Source organism: Orcinus orca, chromosome 18, assembly GCF_937001465.1.
Source record: "Orcinus orca chromosome 18, mOrcOrc1.1, whole genome shotgun sequence".
Classification (NCBI taxonomy): domain Eukaryota; kingdom Metazoa; phylum Chordata; class Mammalia; order Artiodactyla; family Delphinidae; genus Orcinus; species Orcinus orca.
Window position 1 is genome coordinate 54,122,064 of NC_064576.1, and position 19,717 is coordinate 54,141,780.

General features: G+C 37.8%; 1 protein-coding gene across 2 annotated transcripts in view; it reads right to left on the reverse strand.

The window, feature by feature from the left end:
* Positions 1-19,717, reverse strand: part of VWA8 (von Willebrand factor A domain containing 8) — a 368,625-nt gene that overhangs the window by 281,032 nt on the left and 67,876 nt on the right. For both annotated transcript variants that reach the window (XM_033436725.2, XM_004274556.3), the window contains exons 6-12: positions 14,738-14,902; positions 14,095-14,144; positions 13,279-13,387; positions 11,206-11,310; positions 7,635-7,766; positions 5,335-5,469; positions 5,168-5,245 (exon numbers count right to left, since the gene is read on the reverse strand). In XM_033436725.2, the coding sequence (XP_033292616.1) occupies positions 5,168-5,245; positions 5,335-5,469; positions 7,635-7,766; positions 11,206-11,310; positions 13,279-13,387; positions 14,095-14,144; positions 14,738-14,902 (774 nt within the window). The remainder of the gene's footprint in view (positions 1-5,167; positions 5,246-5,334; positions 5,470-7,634; positions 7,767-11,205; positions 11,311-13,278; positions 13,388-14,094; positions 14,145-14,737; positions 14,903-19,717) is intronic.

Consider the following 19,717-nt stretch of genomic DNA (forward strand, 5'->3'; position numbering starts at 1 on the left):
GGACCGGGGCACGAACCTGTGTCCCCTGCATTGGCAGGCAGAGTTTCAACCACTGCGCCACCAGGGAAGCCCCGGGAGTTTTTATTTTAATGTAAAAAATAATAATGTGTACAACTTTAGAAATACTATTACTATAAATGGGGATGGAGTCAAAGAGAAAAGAAATACTATCCTCAAAAGGTCTTCTCCATATGATTTCAAAGCAATGGCAGCTAGAAAAGTTAAGTTATGCTTGTATTTATCCTAGACTTATAAGTGGAATATGATATATTTATAATTAAATTTAACTTATTTTAAAAATATATTGATGATTTGGAATTTTTTTTCTCTCCATTATTTGGTAGAAAAGTATTTTCATTGGAAACTAGAAAGTTGATGGTTAACAGGTTGGTGAGATGATAAAATGCCATCCTCAGATCACTTCTAACCTGAGCTATGGAAAGGTATAGACTGATGAACTAGCATATTGAGCTAACCATCACCAAGAGGATGATTTTCTAAGAGGGCAGGGTATTCTTCATTGCATCTTCCATGAATTAAGCAAAAAATATACTCCCCTCTCCTGCCAATTTCCTTACTTCCCTTAAAAAATCCAGTAGACCTAGAATCAATTCATAAAGACTCACTTTAAAATATATTTTTGAAAAACATATATAAATATGTATTTTTTCAGTGGGTTCTAAGACTTGTCACCTGCTGTGTAATGTAGAAATTTATTTTCTTTCCCCTACATGTTTATTGCTCAAGACTCAGGATATCAGTACTGGTTTAAGTCTCTTCACCTTAATTCATATTCTTCATGATTTCATAAGCTTGGGTCATATGCTTCTTCATAAATTTCATCTTTTAAAATCATGGAGTATTTCTTAGTAAATATTTGAATCTTTTAAGTCCTTAATCAGTTAATTATCTTAATTATCTTTCCCTATTTTTTTATATAACTACCTTTACCTGTATTTCTAGAAATATGATAACAAAAACTGTACAAAATAGTAGGAGGTATAAATCCTCCACAGTTTTATACCAAGGCAGGATGCTTTCTCTTTCATTTCCAAAATTCTTTTCAAAGTAACTCAAAATACTAAATGATACCTTAGTGCTTTGAATGAGTTAAGTTACCCAGAAGAAAGAAAAAAATTAATTTCAGGGAGAATTCTCAAATATCTTTTACAATAGATTTTTCTGCTTATAGCCCAAAAGTTACCAGTACCATGTGATTATAATTGCTTCTAACTCTGGCCAATTCAACCCATAGGCACAAAGTAACTTAAAGCAGCATGAAAAAACTCTCAACAGAATCATTTGAAATATGAGCTGTTAACAAAATTTTCTATGATAAGTTCACAGCAAGAAACTGGTTTAAACGTCATTTTTCAAAAATAAGAACAATTTTAATATATTTATTGTCAGTAATAATTAAAAAGTTAAACAAAAGAATAAACTAAAAACGCAAAATGCTTCCTAAAATGTAAATAAATAGTATATCACATCCACTATCCAAAACTGTTCCAAGAATAAGAAACGGACTCTGCTAGAGGTAAAAAGATACCATAACCAGCCAAACACGAATACGTAGAAATCAGTAAATTAGCAGGATAAAAATGTCTTAGAGATATCATTACAAAAAAATACATGACCGAAAATTTCACTCTGTAAAAACACCAGCTGTAAGTTTGCTTTTCTATAATACTATATTGAGCATGTACGTCCACCAGAATAATCCATTCAAAAATACTTAAGAGTAAGTTTAACCAAGGAGATGAGACTTGTACACTGAAAATTATAAAACATTGCTGAAAAAAATTTTAAAAGACATAAACAAACAGAAATTCATCTATGTTTACAGAATAGATGATTTAATATTAAGATGACAATACTACCCAAAATGATCTATAGATTCATTGCAATTTCTATCAAAATCTCAACTTTTTTTTTTCATAAATAGAAAAAAACCTATCCTAAGATTCATCTGGTATCTCAAAAGACCCTAAATAGCCAACACAATCTTGGAAAAGAAAACAAAGTTGGAGGTCTCATACTTCCTGATTTCAAAACTTACTATAAACCTATGGTAATTAAAACAGTGTGATACTGACATAAGGACAGACATATAAACCAATGGAGTAGAACAGAAAGCCCAGACACAAACCATCACATATATGGTCAGTTGATTTTTTACAAGATTGCCAAGATCATCCTATGGAGAAAAGACAGTCTTTTCAACAAATGGTGCTGGGAAAACTGGATATCCACATGCAAAGATTGAAGTTGGACACTTACTTTACACCATATACAAAAATTACATCAAAATGGGTTAGAGACCTAAATGTAAGACCTAAAATTGTAAAACTCTTAGAAGAAAACATAGGGGAAAATTCATGACATTGGACTTGGCAATGATTTATTGAATATAACACCAAAAACACAGGCAACAAAAAGATAAATTAGACTTCATCAAAATTAAATTAAATTTTGTGCATCAAAGGATACTATCAAGAGAGTTAAAGAATGCTCAACATCATTAATCATTAGAGAAATGCAAATCAAAACTACAATGAGATCATCTCACACCAGTCAGAATGGCCATCATCAAAAAATCTAGAAACAATAAATGCTGGAGAGGGTGTGGAGAAAAGGGAACACTCTTGCACTGTTGGTGGGAATGTAAATTGATACAGCCACTATGGAGAACAGTATGGAGGTTCCTTAAAAAACTAAAAATAGAACTACTGTACAACCCAGCAATCCAAATGCAGGGCATATACCCTGAGCAAACCATAATTCAAAAAGAGTCATGTACCAATATGTTCACTGCAGCTCTATTTACAATAGCCAGGACATGGAAGCAACCTAAGTGTCCATCAACAGATGAATGGATAAAGAAGATGTGGCACATATATACAATGGAATATTACTCAGCCATAAAAAGAAACGAAATTGAGCTATTTGTAGTGAGGTGGATGGACCTAGAGTCTGTCATACAGAGTGAATAAGTCAGAAAGAGAAAAACAAATACCATATGCTAACACATATATATGGAATTTAAGAAAAAAAAATGTCATGAAGAACCTAGGGATAAGACAGGAATAAAGACACAGACCTACAGGAGAACGGACTTGAGGATATGGGGAGGGGGAAGGGTGAGCTGTGACAGGGCGAGAGAGAGGCATGGACATATATACACTAACAAACGTAAGGTAGATAGCTAGTGGGAAGCAGCCGCATAGCACAGGGATATCAGCTCGGTGCTTTGTGACCGCCTGGAGGGGTGGGATAGGGAGGGTGGGAGGGAGGGAGATGCAAGAGGGAAGAGATATGGGAACATATGTATATGTATAACTGATTCACTTTGTTATAAAGCAGAAACTAACACACCATTGTAAAGCAATTATACTCCAATAAAGATGTTAAAAAGAAAAAAAAGAGAGTGAGAAGACAACCCACAGAATGGGAGAAAACATTCGCAAATAATATATCTGAGAATGCCTTAATATGCAGAATATATGAAGAACTCTTACCGTTCAGCAACAAGAAGACAATGCAATTAAAACATAGGCAAGGAACTTGAAAAGGTATTTCTCCAAATAAGATATATAAATGGTAATAAGCACACGAAAAGATGCTCAATATCATTGGTCACTAGGGAAATGCAAATCAAAACCATGAGTCACTACTTCACACCCATTAGGATGGCTATTATAAAAAGCAAAGCAAAATGAACACAGAAACAAAACAAAACAAGAAAACAGGAAATCACAAGTGTTGACAAGGATGTGGAGGAACTGGAACCCTCATGCACTGCTAGTGGGAATGTAAAATGGTGTGGCTGCTATGGAAAACAGTTTAGCAGCTCCTCAAAGAGTTAAACGTAGAATTAACATATGATTCAGCAATACCACTCCAACATATAAACCTAAAAGAAATGAAAGCAGGGACTCAAACAGATACTTGTACTCCAGTGTTCATAGTAGCATTACTCACAATAGCCAAAAGGTAGAAACAACTCAAGTGTTCATCAACATATGAATGGATAAACAAAAATATTATTCAGTCATAAAAAGGAATGAACGTGTGAGACATGCTATAACATGGATGAACCTTGAAAACATAATGTTAAGTAAAATAATCTAGAGACAAAAGGACAAAAAGTGTATGATTCCTTGTGACCACCTAGAGGGGTGGGATAGGGAGGGTGGGAGGGAGACGCAAGAGAGAGGAGATATGGGGATATATGTATATGTATAGCTGATTCGCTCTGTTATACAGCAGAAACTAACACACCACTGTAAAGCAATTATACTCCAATAAAGATGTTTAAAAAAAAAAAGTACATGATCCCATTACATGAGGTACCTAGAATAGACAAATTCCTAGGGACAGAAAGTCACATAGAGGTTACCAGGGTCTAGAGGGAGGCAGAGAATTTATTATTTAATGGTTATAGAGTTTCTATTTGGGAATATAAAGCTTTCTAGAAATAGCTAGTGGTGATGGTTTCACAACATTGTGAATGTACTTAATGCCAGTGAGTTGTACACTAAAAAAAAAATGATTAAAATGATAGAATGGATAAACAACAAGGTCCTACTGTATAGCACAGGGAACTATATTCAATATCCTGAGATAAACCATAATGGATAAGAATTTTAAAAAGAATGTATATATACATATAACTGAATCACTCTGCTGTAGAGAAGTTAACACAATATTGTAAAACAACTGTACTTCAATTAAGAATAAATATTCAGTAAAAGAAAAATAATAAAATTAAAAAAATGGTTAAAATGGTAAATTTCATGTTATGTGCATTTTACCACAATAAAAAAATAATAATCTATTTGGTGAATACCTAATTATCTCCCACTGCTGCTGAAACCTATTCTGTTTAGATTTCCAAATTCCTATTAAATGTACTGTGTGTGTGTACACATGCTTGTAAAATGGATCTCTCTTGAAAAACAGACCCTGGTATGTTGGGCACATCAGATATCCTAGAACACACTTTCAAAAATTCCAAATAATTATAGCTGCACTCCAACTTGATAGCTGTTTCAGTTATTTATCTACTTCAAAATTAACAGGTACAACTGAAGGAAGAATACCCACAAATTCTGCTGACGGTCCAAAAGCATGTTTATAGTCCAAGTGCTAAAAATGAACTTCTTACCTGATAGAGCATGATAGGTTCTATATTGTATCCTAAGGTATCTGCAAAGTTCTTAGCGATGACTGTTTTTCCACAACCCTACAAATGGAAACACAATCATTCAAGGGATAAGTCAAAACCACCAAAAGTCAGGAAACAGAACTTAGTAGTGAGGCTGCTGTTCTTACTTTTCCTCCAATTAAACATATGTCCTTAACCATGTGAGACTGCATCATTTCAGCCAGTAGTTGTTTATGGCTTAAAGTTTGTATAAAACGGTCTGATGTGCAAGGTTGACTTAATGGCCTGGTTCCAGCTGGCACCTATAAAGAGAGGTAAATATAATATGCACATGTTTTTCTCAAAATAATAGTTAAATGAAAGCATACAACTGCCATTTGAAAGCCCCTACTAATTTCCTGCTCAATTCAATTCTATACTGTTTTTGATATTTCAATAGAGCAACAGTTATTTTCTCATTCACACATCTGATCATCGTTTTCATCAAAGTTCCAAATCAATCATCCCTCTAAAATTAAAGCCCTATGCTGTCAGACATTTTCATATGAATCAAGTAATTTTCATACTATTTATAACTTATAATAACAATGTCACTGCTTGAGAATGAAGGTTTTTGCCCAAATTCCAGTTATAAGTACAGAATTTAAAATCAGTCTACTGGGATCCTCCAAAATCACCAAAGATCCCCTGATTTTTAAACTGTCCACAAACCTTTTTCCACTCTTATTTTAGTTTGCCACTCAGAAGCATCTGTTCTTAAAATCTCCCATCCTTCACACCTACTTCCTTTTATTTCCTATCTCTTCCTTATTAAAGTCTCCTGGATTTCCATGCCCCGCTGGGGACTCCGGACTTGATCATACTGTAGGCAAGACAAACCCTAAAGAATTACAAGTTTGGAAGTGACAAGATCAGATTTGTTTTTAAGAAAACAAATGGTGGTAACATAGAAGGCTAACTTGAAGGGCCGGGAGGCAATGATGTTAGAAAGCCATTACCAAAGGGAAGCAAATAATGAAAGCTCGCTCACATCTCATGTCCCTGGACATTCTGTTCAAACCGCCTGAAATGTCCTATCACCTTTCCACTCCTGGGCCACTGGAAAACTCCTGTGTCGTAAGACTTAGCTCAAGCCCCATCTCCTCTCTGAAACGTTCTCTACTCCTTCTCCTGACTCCTGGTGTTACTTCCGTCTCTACATCTCCGTAGCCATTCCAATGCAGTTCTTACTCATCTGCCTCTATCCTAGACCATCAGCTGTGAGGTCACTCATCTGAAGGAGACAGAAGAGTGTCGTGTGGAGTGTGCTGTCTAGAAGGCCCAGCTGTGCCATTTGGTAGCTGGTGACCATGGGTGAATTGATTACCCTCTTCACATCTGTTTTCTAATCTATAAAATGGAGATAATAAAAGTTATCTCTGGGGTTATTGGGGGATTTAAATGGCATAATATATGTGAAGAGAAAAATACAGTAACTAGTACACTGCAGGCACTGAGTGGATTTTAATACAGAGCCTGGCTCATGGTAGACATAATCAATGTTTCATTTGATGATTGAGTAAATACAGTGACCTGAATAAGTATTACTAATATCACGTTCAAACAAACAAAAAAGCCTATCATGAATGCTTGCTCTGTCATAACATAAGAAGGCAAGCATTTATTCTTTCCTACATTCACTTACAATCTAATTGTCAGCATTTTTCAGGCTGTGTTTCCTAGTGTTAGCTTCCTATCACATCTTAGGGTTCTTAGGACCCTTAAGGGAAGGGTTAAAAAAAGGGAGGCAGAGCAAGCAGTTGGAGCTCTATGAGCAAATATCGTTCCCCTCCTCTAAAAACTGTTCAACTACAACAGCTCATCTTTTAACTGTTTCATGTAGCTGACAAAGATTTCATTTGAAAGGAGCATTCCCTAGTTGTTAAAATATGTTTGAAAACAGGGCCTTCCCTGGTGGCACAGTGGTTGAGAGTCCACCTGCCGATGCAGGGGACACGGGTTCGTGCCCCGGTCCGGGAAGATCCCACATGCCGCGGAGCGGCTAGGCCCGTGAGCCATGGCCGCTGAGCCTGCGCGTCCGGAGGCTGTGCTCCGCAACGGGAGAGGCCACAACAGTGAGAGGCCCGCGTACCGCAAAAAAAAAAAAAAAAAAAAAAGTTTAAAAACAATGACTATTTCTTACCAAGGACTCAGAACACAAAATGCTTTCATTAATAAACACTTTATTTGATTTTCCCAGAGGCTGACTTTGGTTTCTGATGAAAAGCTATCCCTATGTTTCTCCTGAACTTTTCCAGTTTACAAACATACGTGACTCTGGATATATAGATATACAGATACACGTATATAGATGTGATGCTATGGAACCAAAGAATACTTATAAGGGAATCATAAACCCAATTTAGGTCATAAAAATGGACAGAACAAGGCACATCTTAGAAAGTACAAACCTTGATTAATTCATTACCTTAATGGTCACCTCTTTTTCTGCAATCCGGATGGTCACAGAAGCTTGGAAGACATGGTTTTCAGTCATCTTCTCCACTCTCACAACCTCTTCAGGAAGCAGGGAGCTTCTTGAATCTTGGAGTTCAAAGCGCTGTAAAATTACCAGAAAGACATGTAATTTACTTTTTGTTTTAGTATTAATATTGGATATCTGGAAAGTTCCATCTTAATTAGAACTGAAACCCACTCTATGTTATAAAAATAAAGGTAAAAAAATTAATGAGAATTTTTTCCCCTATTTTTACAGATACCACTCATTCTACTTAAGCTAATTACTAAGGTGATATGAAAATAGTCCCTAAAATTTACTAAATGCCAAGAAATGGAATCGCTGAGTTTCTGATCTGGTAGAAGTTTGCAGCCTACAATGCTTGATAATCGAAGGTTCCAGTTTCCTAGAAAAGGATGATGAGACTCTTGAAAACATGCTAAAGGAAATTAAAATAAGGCCTATATCAGTTGATTTCTTAAATCAACTGAAGTTAATAGCTGCCTGGACACCAGTCTGCTGATTGCTTGTGTGGTTAGTTTAACTGATTACAATAAAGTATAACAATCAATCTTCCACAGTATCTGGCACAGTGCCTTCTACAGTGTAGGTTCTCAATATTTGTCCAACTGGATTTAAAAGGCCCAGACCATTGATTCTTTCTCCATGTAGACCAATGATCAATGTTCTAACACTAGGTTACACCCCCTAATCCCAGCTCGTTATATAAAAAATGCACACAGAGAACACAAATAAGTATATGAAAAATGAGGATACTAATTGAAAATTAACTAAATCCTATGCCCTACTAATAGCAGCATGTTCACTATGAAGAGCTTAACTCATTTTTAGTATTAAACAGGCAGAAATTATTCTCCCCAAATCCTACAATACTTTTAGAACATTATCACTATAGTGAAAGACTTGAAACTCAAGGAAAGAACAGATTACTGCTTATTCAACAGAATGACTCAACTCTAGAAAATATATTTTGGGGAAGAAAATTATTTTCAACTTCAACACTGTAAACATAACAGCCCAGATCATGTTTTCATTGCTGTGTCTTAAGTACTCAAGACTCATTCCTCTTCCCAAGCCTAAGAAAAATTGTTTATTTGTGCTACCATAAAAAACATAAGTTTTATACTTTGCACAATTTATATATGCAAATTCCCATGGTGTCACACAATGTGGTAGGAATTGCTTCCATGCTGTAGACAAATAACAATCATTGACACCATAATTTCATGCCAAAAAAAAAAAAAAGGGGGTATTTCAAGGAGGTTCAATTTGGAAAGGAAGCCTTAGCAAAGTAATTAAATTCACTGGAATTTAGAACCTAGACCCATTAAATTCTAAGAAAATATATATATGAGCTTAAAGGGTATGTTTTCACTCCAGCCATAGTAATGTCAGTTTAACTTGATATAGGGTTAACGTCAGAGCATTTATATCCCAGAAATGAACACTAATGCCTTGAACCACACTTGCTGTACTGGTTATGTCCTTATAAATAATTCAAACTAAAATATTTCAGTAGAATAAAAATAGTAGGCTAGAATACACTAAAATAGGAAAAGAACTCAAGTTGCAAGGTGAGTTACCATGTGTTGGCATAGGGAATTTAAAGACTCTTAATCAAAAAGGAAATTGAGGAGTAAAACAGATATATAATTCTTCACAAAATTAAGGCAAGAAAAGACAATCACTTTTTCTTCTCTTACATAAGTAACAAAATTCCCCTTTTTCCTTTTTTTTTTAAAACTCTACAATCAGACTTGAAATAATTCCTGTTTGTAATATGGATCCTCAATCAGTGCTCTATGTTCCCCTTAATTAAAAAGGTCAAAATAAAGGCCAAACAAAATGAAGCAGCACTGACTACTTTCTTTGGAAAACTCAACTCTTTAAAGGTATTCTATAACTTTATAGAATTTCTATGACTAATTTTGAAATTAGAGACCAGAAACGCATCAAAGTGTTTTCTTAGTAAAAATGAAGACCTCTGTTCATAACGGACTTATCTAGACACTGAATGCCTTCTCCTGGTTGTGTCACAAAACTTTACATTGCTTCATTTTATCAGAACTCTGACATTTTCTTCTACCCTATGTACCCTTGTTCCCAAGGCAGTGGACTTTGTGCTGATGGGCATCTATGGAGCTCATCTGTAATCACAGCCTCTTTTCTTAAACACTAAGTACTCTATTTCAATGACCAATGTCAAAGTAGCTCAGATGTTAATTATATCAAAGATGAGTTCTAGTTCTGTTTTTCAGAGCCTGGAATGAATCTTAGAGTGAACTATACAGTCAGACTGGTAGTTTCCTAACTCCTTGAGCATAGGAATTAATTTCCCCATTTCCAAATGGTTCTTCATTACCTCCCTAACACCCTTCCACCTTCTCCTTTTTCCCCTCCCTCTCCCTCACCCCTTCTCACACACACAGCAAATCCCTTTCTTCCCTTTCATCAGTGGCTGCTATTTCACCGTCCCTAGCCCTGCTTCTATTCTTTGCTGTCTCTTCTACTTTCCTTTGCCTCTTTATTGACCATTACTTTCCCCTTGCTTCTTTATGCTTTTCTTTTAGATTCTGCCCCTAACTATACTTTTTAGCATTTATGAGGAACGGCTTTTTGTTAGTTTTATTTTGTTATTATTATGATTGACATCACCAATCAATGAAAATACTGTTTCTTGGGTTGGCTGATATATGAAATAAAATCCCACGGAAGTAACTAGAATCTATTGTTCCACTCTCCGGAGCCCTTCTCACTATTATCAGCTGCATAGAGTACTTCTGTACTCCCAAAGACCCTGTGTACTCTTTGGGATAAGGGAGAAACTAACACCATTCCATATGTCAAATTCTGGCCTCCAGAAAATGAAGGGCCTACACACAAGACCACAACAGCTTAGTGTTCACATTCTACCTACTCCTTAGAAGTCTATACACCTTGACCCAAACTGTGTAAGAAAAACAAAAACAGTCTTTCATAAAAAGGAATTATTTGGGGTGAGTCAATGACTCTCTCTCGCCAAGGGTCCGCTTGAAGTGGCTCCCACTGGCCAAAACCTGGGATAATTTTAGCATCAAAATAAATGACGATAGTAATCAATTATAACCCACTGAATAAAATAGGGATCCATAAGTGCATATTGATATAAATGAATAAATTAATACACGGAGGAGAAGAAAAAGCTCTTCCTTAGTGTAGAATGCCTACTAATAAATGCAGAAGGAATGTTTACGCCCCATTACTGACATGACAATGCCTCCACAGGTGGAAAAGAAGAGAAGACAAGGGCAAGAAAGAAAGATGGAGAAAGAAAAGTAGGAAAGAAGGGTAAGAGAGAGATGAGAAGAAGGGACAAGAAGAGAAAATGGGAAAGGTAAGGAAACAAAGTGAAGCAGACACATACTTTTTTTTTTTTAACATTGCTATTGGAGTATAATTGCTCTACAGTGGTGTGTTAGTTTCTGCTTTGTAACAAAGTGAATCAGCTATACACATACATATATCCCCATCAGATACTTACTTTTAAAACAACTTCCACAGCCATCTTCCCTTCATGTCCTAGTAAAACAGTGTATGGGTAAAGCCACCGGATTGCACGTTCGATGGACATCATAGGAAAGGAATCCTATTTAGGAGGAAAAATACGTAGGAATGAAGAACACCTAAAATAATCACAGAAAATTTAACCAAAATGTACATATGACATTGAAATTGCATTATAAACAATACCCAATAAGTTTCTCCTGTTTCCCAGAAGTCTACAAAGGCAAATATTCATTGTTTCCTCTTCTTGTTCCACACCCTTTGCCTTGGTAAACTCACCCACTCTCATCTTTCACCTGCCGTGTATGTGTTGATGGCTCCCATGTCTCTGTCTCCAGTCCTGACCTTTTTCTTGAGCTCTAGACCTAAACTCTCAATTGCCCATTAGATGTGACTATATGGATGTCCCATAGACTCCCATTCAGCATGTCTGAACACACTTCCCTATCCTACTCATTCCAAAGTACCTTCTCTTTTTCCTCTACTCCTAATCTGAGTTAATCTCATCCACATACTCCTAGCTTCACTGTTATAACTACAAAGTTAGAAAGTGTTCATTATCCTCAAATCCTTCCCCCCAAATTGCTTTCCCAATTCGGTTTATCCTACTTTAAAAAGTCTACTAACAAGGACAACTAGGGAAATTTCAATATGGACTGTTTATTAGATGAGATTACAGAATTATTGTTAACAGGCTGAGGGGTGTGATAACGGTGTTCTGGTTACGTAGAAGAATGTTCTAATTCTTAGAAGTTGCATACTGAAGTACTTAAGAATACTGACTACAATTTACTTTCAGAATTGTTTAGAAAAAAATGAGAAAGTGCAAACAAAAGTGGCAACATGTTAAAAGTTGGTGATTCTAGTTAAAGGGATTATGGATTTATGTTTTGCTATTTTTGAACTTCTTCTTAGATCTGAGAATTGTCAAAGTAAAAAGTTCCAAGGAAAAAACAAAAAGAATGAAAAGTAGAAGATGTGATAAATAGGAGGAAAAATGCTGTTCCAGATGTATAGAACAGCGTAAACAATACCTGGGAAACCTAACACCCTGACCCAGGAAACGTAAAATAAAAAGCAACAAGAGATTAAAAATAAGTCTCTTGTCTAAGTGGTGTCACTACTACCTTGGATTATGCTTTCCTTAGCAGAGTCTCCTACCTGTTCCCTGTGCATCCATGCTCCCCCCACCTCACCTCGCTGCCAGCAGAGGTGTCTTCCTCCAACATATATCTGATTGCCACACATCCCATCTACTTAATAATGTCTAATGGGCCACTTCTTCCACACCAGAAAATACAGACAACTTCACTCACCATGCAAAACACTTCACAATAAGGTCCTATTGTGGTACACATGCTTGCTCCAGTGATACAATTTATTATCATGCTCCGAAAAACACACCAGGCCCTTTTGTGATTTAACACCTTTGGCCCATGCTGTTCCCTCTGCCTAGGGAACACTCCAGACACTACTGTCATGACCTTCGTGAAACTGTGGTGGACAACGTCTGTTTTCCACCAAATCCCCTCACCCATTTTCCTCCTTCATGTGCCTCCCAGCTTTCCCTTCCAACAGCCAGCTGCTGCAGGTCTTTCCAAGAAAACTGCCCTTGAGCTCCCAGAATGGGAGAGCAGCTAGTGCCTGGGAATGTGTGCCCCCTGGGACGATTACTAACCAGTGAGACTGATGGTGCTGACTGTGAAAGTCCCAGTTCCCCTGCCTCAGGTTGGGGCGAGTCTGAGGCATGACTTACACTGCTGCAGACCTCTGCATGATCAGGTAGAAGTCCTCCTTCCCTCTGTGGAACTTTCAGCTGAGCTGCATGTCTACCTTCCCCTGTCTAAGGCTGTAAGCTCTTTAAGGACTCAGAACACATCACTGGTCTCTGCACAGTTTCCTGGGCTGCACAGCAAATTAATCTCAGGCCTTGCAATATTTATAGAGGAGTATAACAAGGCAAAGGGAAATGATTAATCTCCAAGGGTTAACTTTTAAGTTTTCTTTGCCACATTTGGGTAGACCAGTCATTAATTTATTTTATACATACCAGGATTTGAACTGCAGCTGGTAAACTATCTAAAGGAAAATCTGGAAGTCCAAGAGCAGAAGATTCTTGGGAACAGAGAGTGGTGGCAAAGGATAAGAGTTGAGAAATTCTAGGGGAAAACAAGAAGTGATACTAAATTTTATTCTAATAGTTATAACACATAAAATCTGTTAAATATGAAATAGCTGGGCCAATTTAATTCATTGAAAAAGTTGACACCCACTATTTAATTCTTAGGGAATAGTTCCATATTATAATATTCCATTTCAAACTCAAGCTGATTAGGTTCACAGATATATTTCTTAAATCTGTCCCAATATGTGAGGTTTTTCATAACCTGGCCCAAAACTACTCTGCCAGTGTCACCTCCCACCTTTCTCATCTAAATCCAAACTCCAGCCTCCGGGAGCTTTTCATAGACCCAAGAATAAGGCATATATTCTCATGACATGCTTTAAAAACTTTTTCTTAGAATTCCTTAATTCCATTCTCTATCAGTCAAAAGCCTACTCATTCTTTAGGACCCATCTCAAATGTCCCTTATAAAGTCTCAACCACAACATCCCCCAATACTCTGAAATTATGACCCTTGCCACACTGTTAAAGTAAGGTATTTATACACATATCTGTAAACTCTACTAGATCTTGAGTTTCTTGTATCAAAGACCATGTCTTATTAACTTTATCATTAGCTAGTTCCATAGCTACTGAAAAATTCTTCAAACAGTTGTTGAATGAATGAATGAATCAGTGGATCAATGAATGGGCAAAACAAATTCAATGTTAAGTGTCCACATATATATCTGAAGTACTTACTTCTCAGCAGAAACATTGGCTCCAACTGAATACAACAGTTTAAGTTGGTCCTAAAATAACATAAAACATATCAAATTGATTAATAAGGAATGTAACAAATTAAATGCAAATGTTTGACAGACATAATTCAACCTTTTAATTAAGCAGACACTATGTAATTAATAGCAAAAAATCATTTCTTGATACATGTCATTTCTAAAAGAAGAGTTGGTCTTTTAAAAAAATCTTTCAGACAAATAATACCACAATAACTTTTCTTTCTAGTTTCCAGAGATTTTCTTTACCTTTGTATCCATTTTTCTTTCCATCAACTACTGAGGGGGACATCTACAAACACAGTAACGTTTTTATAGTAACTGAATTTATTATAAACAGGAAAACTATTTAAAAAATAAATTATCCTTAAGGGAAGAGGGGCAAGATAGAAGAGGGGATTAAGAGATATAAGCTACTATGTATAAAATAAGCTACAAGCACAGGGAATGTAGCCAATATTTTAGAATAACTTTAAATGAAGTATAATCTATGAAAATATCGAATCACTATGTTGAACACCTGAAACTAATATTGTAAATCAACTATACTTCAATTAAAAATAAATAAAAATCTAAAAATAAAATAAATTATCCTTGTTCCTACTTACCTGGAAGGGTAGATAATAAATATCTCTGGCTTGAAATCGAGATCGGAGCGGGGGATCTAATGGATTCCCAGAGTACCTAGGTACTGGCAAGCCCAAGGCGATCACTCGGAAATCTTCACTAACTCGGACAATCTTCCAAGCATCCAATTCTGTTTTGGTATGATTCTAAAAGAGTAAGAAATCAAAAATTACAGCATAATGATAGAGATCACAACTGCAAGAGTCAGGCTAAGGAATTTATGTCCTGACTGCTGGGTAAACTGTATTGGAGAACGCTCTTGAAGCCAAACTGTCAAGGAAGGGAGCAAAGTGGAATCAGGAACAGGATACCAGGGAAGGCTCACAGAATGAAGACTGGTGTTTGAAAGGAGAATCATCCAGGAACAAAGGCGATGTGGGTCAGATCTCTAAACCCTAGTCAATAACACAAAGGAACAGTCGGAAGAGCAAGGAAAATAAACTGGTTCAAGCTAGAAAATGGTAGTTCTAGAGGGGTAGACCACCAGCAGAGCAGAGACTGCCCAGGGACCTTCAATAAATAACTATGTTTATGGATATATTTCTACCAAGGTATATTAATAATAATAAGTAACATTCTTTGAAAACTTAATACATGATAAGCACTTTCCATGAATTTTCCTCATTTAATTTTCACCACAATCCAAATAGACATTTAATTCCTTTTCATAGATGAATAAACTGACGTTCAAAGGAGTTGCATAACTTGCCCACATTCCTGCAACTACTATATGGTGGAGCTGAGACCGGAAACAGCGTAGATTTTGGAGTCACAAATCCTGGCTCTATTGCTTGGTGCACATTCTAGCTAAGTGACCATACCCTCTGAGCCTCAATTTTCTTATCTATAAAGTGGAAATAATACCACCGATATTACTATGGCTGTTACGAAAGTTAAATGTGATAATGCACGTGAAAATGAAAGTAACTGGTCCACAGCAGTCACCTGTTAAATGTCATACCTTCCTTCTCTGCCTGACCCTTCCAATGTCTCTTCACTGTTCTTCGGCCTTTGAAGAGCCCCCCAGTCCCTTGCTGTTGTCCTCTTTATACCCTCTTATATCACGCCATCTAAAGACTTCATTGTACTTATTCATTAATTCAGCAAATAGTCATTGAGCATCTACCATGTGCCAGGCATTGTTCTAAAGTTTGAGATAACAACAATGACAAAATTCCTGGCCTAGTGAAAGTATGATCTAGTAGAGGGAGGCAGACAATGAGCTACAAACATAAGTAAATAAATCATGTGGGATATTAGAAGACTCTGTGGAAAAATATAGAGCAGAGTAAAGGAGTATGGGGGCAGAGGGCACATTGAAGTATTTAATAAAAGGGTGAGGGCAGGCTTCATTGGTAATACAGGCAGACCTCGGAGATACTGCAGGTTCGGTTTCAGACCACCACAGTAAAACACATATCACAATAAAGTGAGTCACAAAACTTGTTTGGTTTTCCAGTTCGTACAAAAGTTACGTTTACACTACACTGTAGTCTATGAAGTATGCAATAGTGTTATGTCTAAAAAATGCACATACCTTAATTAAAAAATATTTTATTGCTAAAAACTGCTAACCGTCTTCTGAGCCTTCAGTGAACAGTCAGCTTTGCGCTGGCAGAGGATCTTGCCTCGGTGTTGGTGGCTGCTGACTGATGAGGATGGTGGCTGCTGAAGGCTGGGATGGCCATGGCAGTTCCCTAAAATAAGGCCACAGTGAAGCTCGCTGCATCAATTGACTCTCTGTAGCAGACACTTCTGTTTGATAGTATTTGACCTACAGTAGAACTTCCTTCAAAATTGGAGTCAATCCGGGCTTCCCTGGTGGCGCAGTGGTTGAGAGTCCGCCTGCCGATGCAGGGGACATGGGTTCGTGCCCGGGTCCGGGAAGATCCCACATGCCGCGGAGCCTGCGCGTCCGGAGCCTGTGCTCCGCAACGGGAGAGGCCACAACAGTGAGAGGCCCGCGTACCGCAAAAAAAAAAAAAAAAAGAGTCAATCCTCTCGAACCCTGCTTCTGCTTTATCAACTAAGTTTATGTTCTGAATTCTAAATCATATGTTGTCATTTTAACAACCTTCACAGCATCTTCATCAGGAGCAGATTCCAACTCAAGAAACCATTTTCTTTGCTCATCCATAGCAAACAGCTCCTCACCTGTTAAAGTTTTATCCTGAGATTGCAGCAGTTCAGTCACATCTTTAGGCTCCACTTCTAATTCTAGTTTTCTTGCTATTTCTGTCACCTCTGCAGTTACCTCCTCCACTGAACTCTTGAACGTCTCTAAGTCATCTATGAGAGTTGGAGTCAACTTCTTCCAAACTCCTGTTAACGTTGATATTTTGATCTCTTCCTATGAATCACAAATGCCCTTAATGGCATCTACAGTAGCAAATCCTTTCCAGAAGGTTTTCAATTTAGTTTGCCCAGATATGTCAGAGGAATTACTATGGCAGCTATACCCTTACAAAATCTATTGCTTAAATAATAAGACTTGAAAGTCGAAATTACTCCTTGATTCATGGACTGCAGAATGAATGTTGTGTTAGTAGGCATGAAAACAACGTGAATTTCATCGTACATCTCCATCAGAGCTCTTGGGTGACCAGACGCATTGTCAATGAACAGTAATATTTTGAAAGGAATTTTTTTTTCTGAGCAGTAGGTCTCAACAGTGAGCTTAACAATAAACCATGCTGTAAACAGATGTGCTGTCATCCAGGCTTTGTTGTTCCATTTATAGAGCACAGGCAGAGTAGATGTAACATAATTCTTAAAGGCCCTAGGATTTTCAGCATGGTAAATAAACATTAGCTTCAACTTAAAGTCACCAGCTGCATTAGCCCCTAACAAGAGAGTCAGCCTGTCCTTTGAAGCTCTGAAGACAGACATCGACTTCTCTCCAGCTATGAGAGTCCTAGATGGCATCTTCTTCCAATGAAAGGCTGTTTCATCTACACAGAATCTCTGATGTTTGGTGTAGCCACCTCCTTGAATTACCTTAGCTAAATCTTATGGATAACTTGCTACAACTTCTACATAAGCACCTGCTGCTTCACTTTGCAGTTTTATGTTATGGACACAGCTTCTTTCCTTAAACCTCATGAACCAACCTCTGCTAACTTCAAATTTTTCTTCTGCAGTTTCCTCACCTCTCTCAGCCTTCAAAGAATTGAAGAGAGTTAGGATCTTCCTCTGGATTAGGCTTTGGCTTACGAGAATGTTGTGGCTGGTGTGATCTTCTATCCACACCCCTAAAATTTTCTTCAGCAATAAGGCTGTTTCTCTTTCTTACCATTTGTGTGTTCACGGAGTAACACTTTTACTTTCCTGCATGAACTTTTCCTTTGCATTCACAACTTGGCTAACTGGCGCAAGAGGCCAAGCTTTTGGCCTGTCTCAGCTTTCAACATGCCTTCCTCATTAAGCTTAATCACTTCTAGCTTTTTTTTTGTTTTGTTTGTTTGTTTGTTTGTTTTTGCGGTACGCGGGCCTCTCACCGTTGTGGCCTCTCCCGTTGCGGAGCACAGGCTCCGGACGCGCAGGTTCAGCGGCCATGGCTCACGGGCCCAGCCGCTCCGCGGCATGTGGGATCTTCCCGGACCGGGGCACGAACCCGTGTCCCCTGCATCGGCAGGCGGACTCTCAACCACTGCGCCACCAGGATAGCCCCACTTCTAGCTTTTGATGTAAAGTGAGAGACAAGTGACTTACCCTTTCACTTGAACACTTAGAGGCCACTGTAGGATTATTATTGCCCTAATTTCAATATTGTTGTGTCTCAGGGAACAGGGAGGCCCAAGAAGAGGGACACAGAGTGGGGAACGAACAGCTGATCAGTGGAGCTGTCAGAACACACATTTATTGATGAAGTTCACCATCTTACATGGGTGTCGTTCGAGGAGCCCCCAAACAACTGCAACAGTAACGTCAAAGATCAGTGATCACAGATCACCATAACAAATATAATAACAATGAAAAAGTTTGAAATATTGTTACAATTACCAAAATGCAACACAGAGACATGAAGTAAGCAAATGCTGTTAGAAAAATGGTGCCCATCGATTTGCTTGATGCAGGGTTGCCACAAACCTTCAATTCGTAAATAACGCCATATCTGCAAAGCACTCTAGAGCGAAGTGCAATGTAACAAGGTATGCCTGTATTACATTTGAGCAAAGACTTGAAAGGGATAGAGGAATGAGCCAGGCAGATATCTGGGAGAAAACCATTCCAGAAGAGCAAAGTGCCCATGCAAAGCACTGATAAGATAGGATAATGCATATCCAGCAGTTTATGGTACAATAAAAAGAATACTAGCAGCTGCAGTGGAATGAAAAAGGAGAATAGAAGGAGATAAGGCCAAAGAGGCAGTAATGGCCCAGATCACCCAAGACCCTGTATGCCATTGTGAGGATTTTAGATTATATTCTGAGTAGAGCAGGAAGGCATCAGAGGTTTACAGCAGAGGAACGACCTGCTCTGCCTCGTGGTTTAAAGCGATCACTAACTGCCCTGGGGGAGCCAGGATGTAAGCAGGGGTTCCAGTTGCGAAGCTCTTACAAACAACTCAGGCAGGTGATGCTGGTAGCTGGGACCTTCAGGGTATCTTTAAATATTTTACTCATTTCTGTCAATATCTACTGGGCTTTGAGCTTCTTGAACCCAACAAGTGGACTTTATTCAGCTTTGTCTTCCTGGTGCCCAGCACAGTCTAGAAGCTATTAGGCTTGTTGAGAGAAAGAAGAGAAGGGAAAAAGAAGATGGAAAAGGAGGGAGAAAGGGAAGAAGAATTAAAAGGAGAAAAAAGAGAAAGAAAGAATAGCTATTAGATAGGCAAACAGAAGTAAAAATCTGGGAGGTCTCCTAATGTGATGTGGAAAACAGAAGAGCCATACGAAACTGCAAACGCATGACTGACTTCAGGCGGTTGTCCAAGATATGCGCCACCTAAACATGTGTCC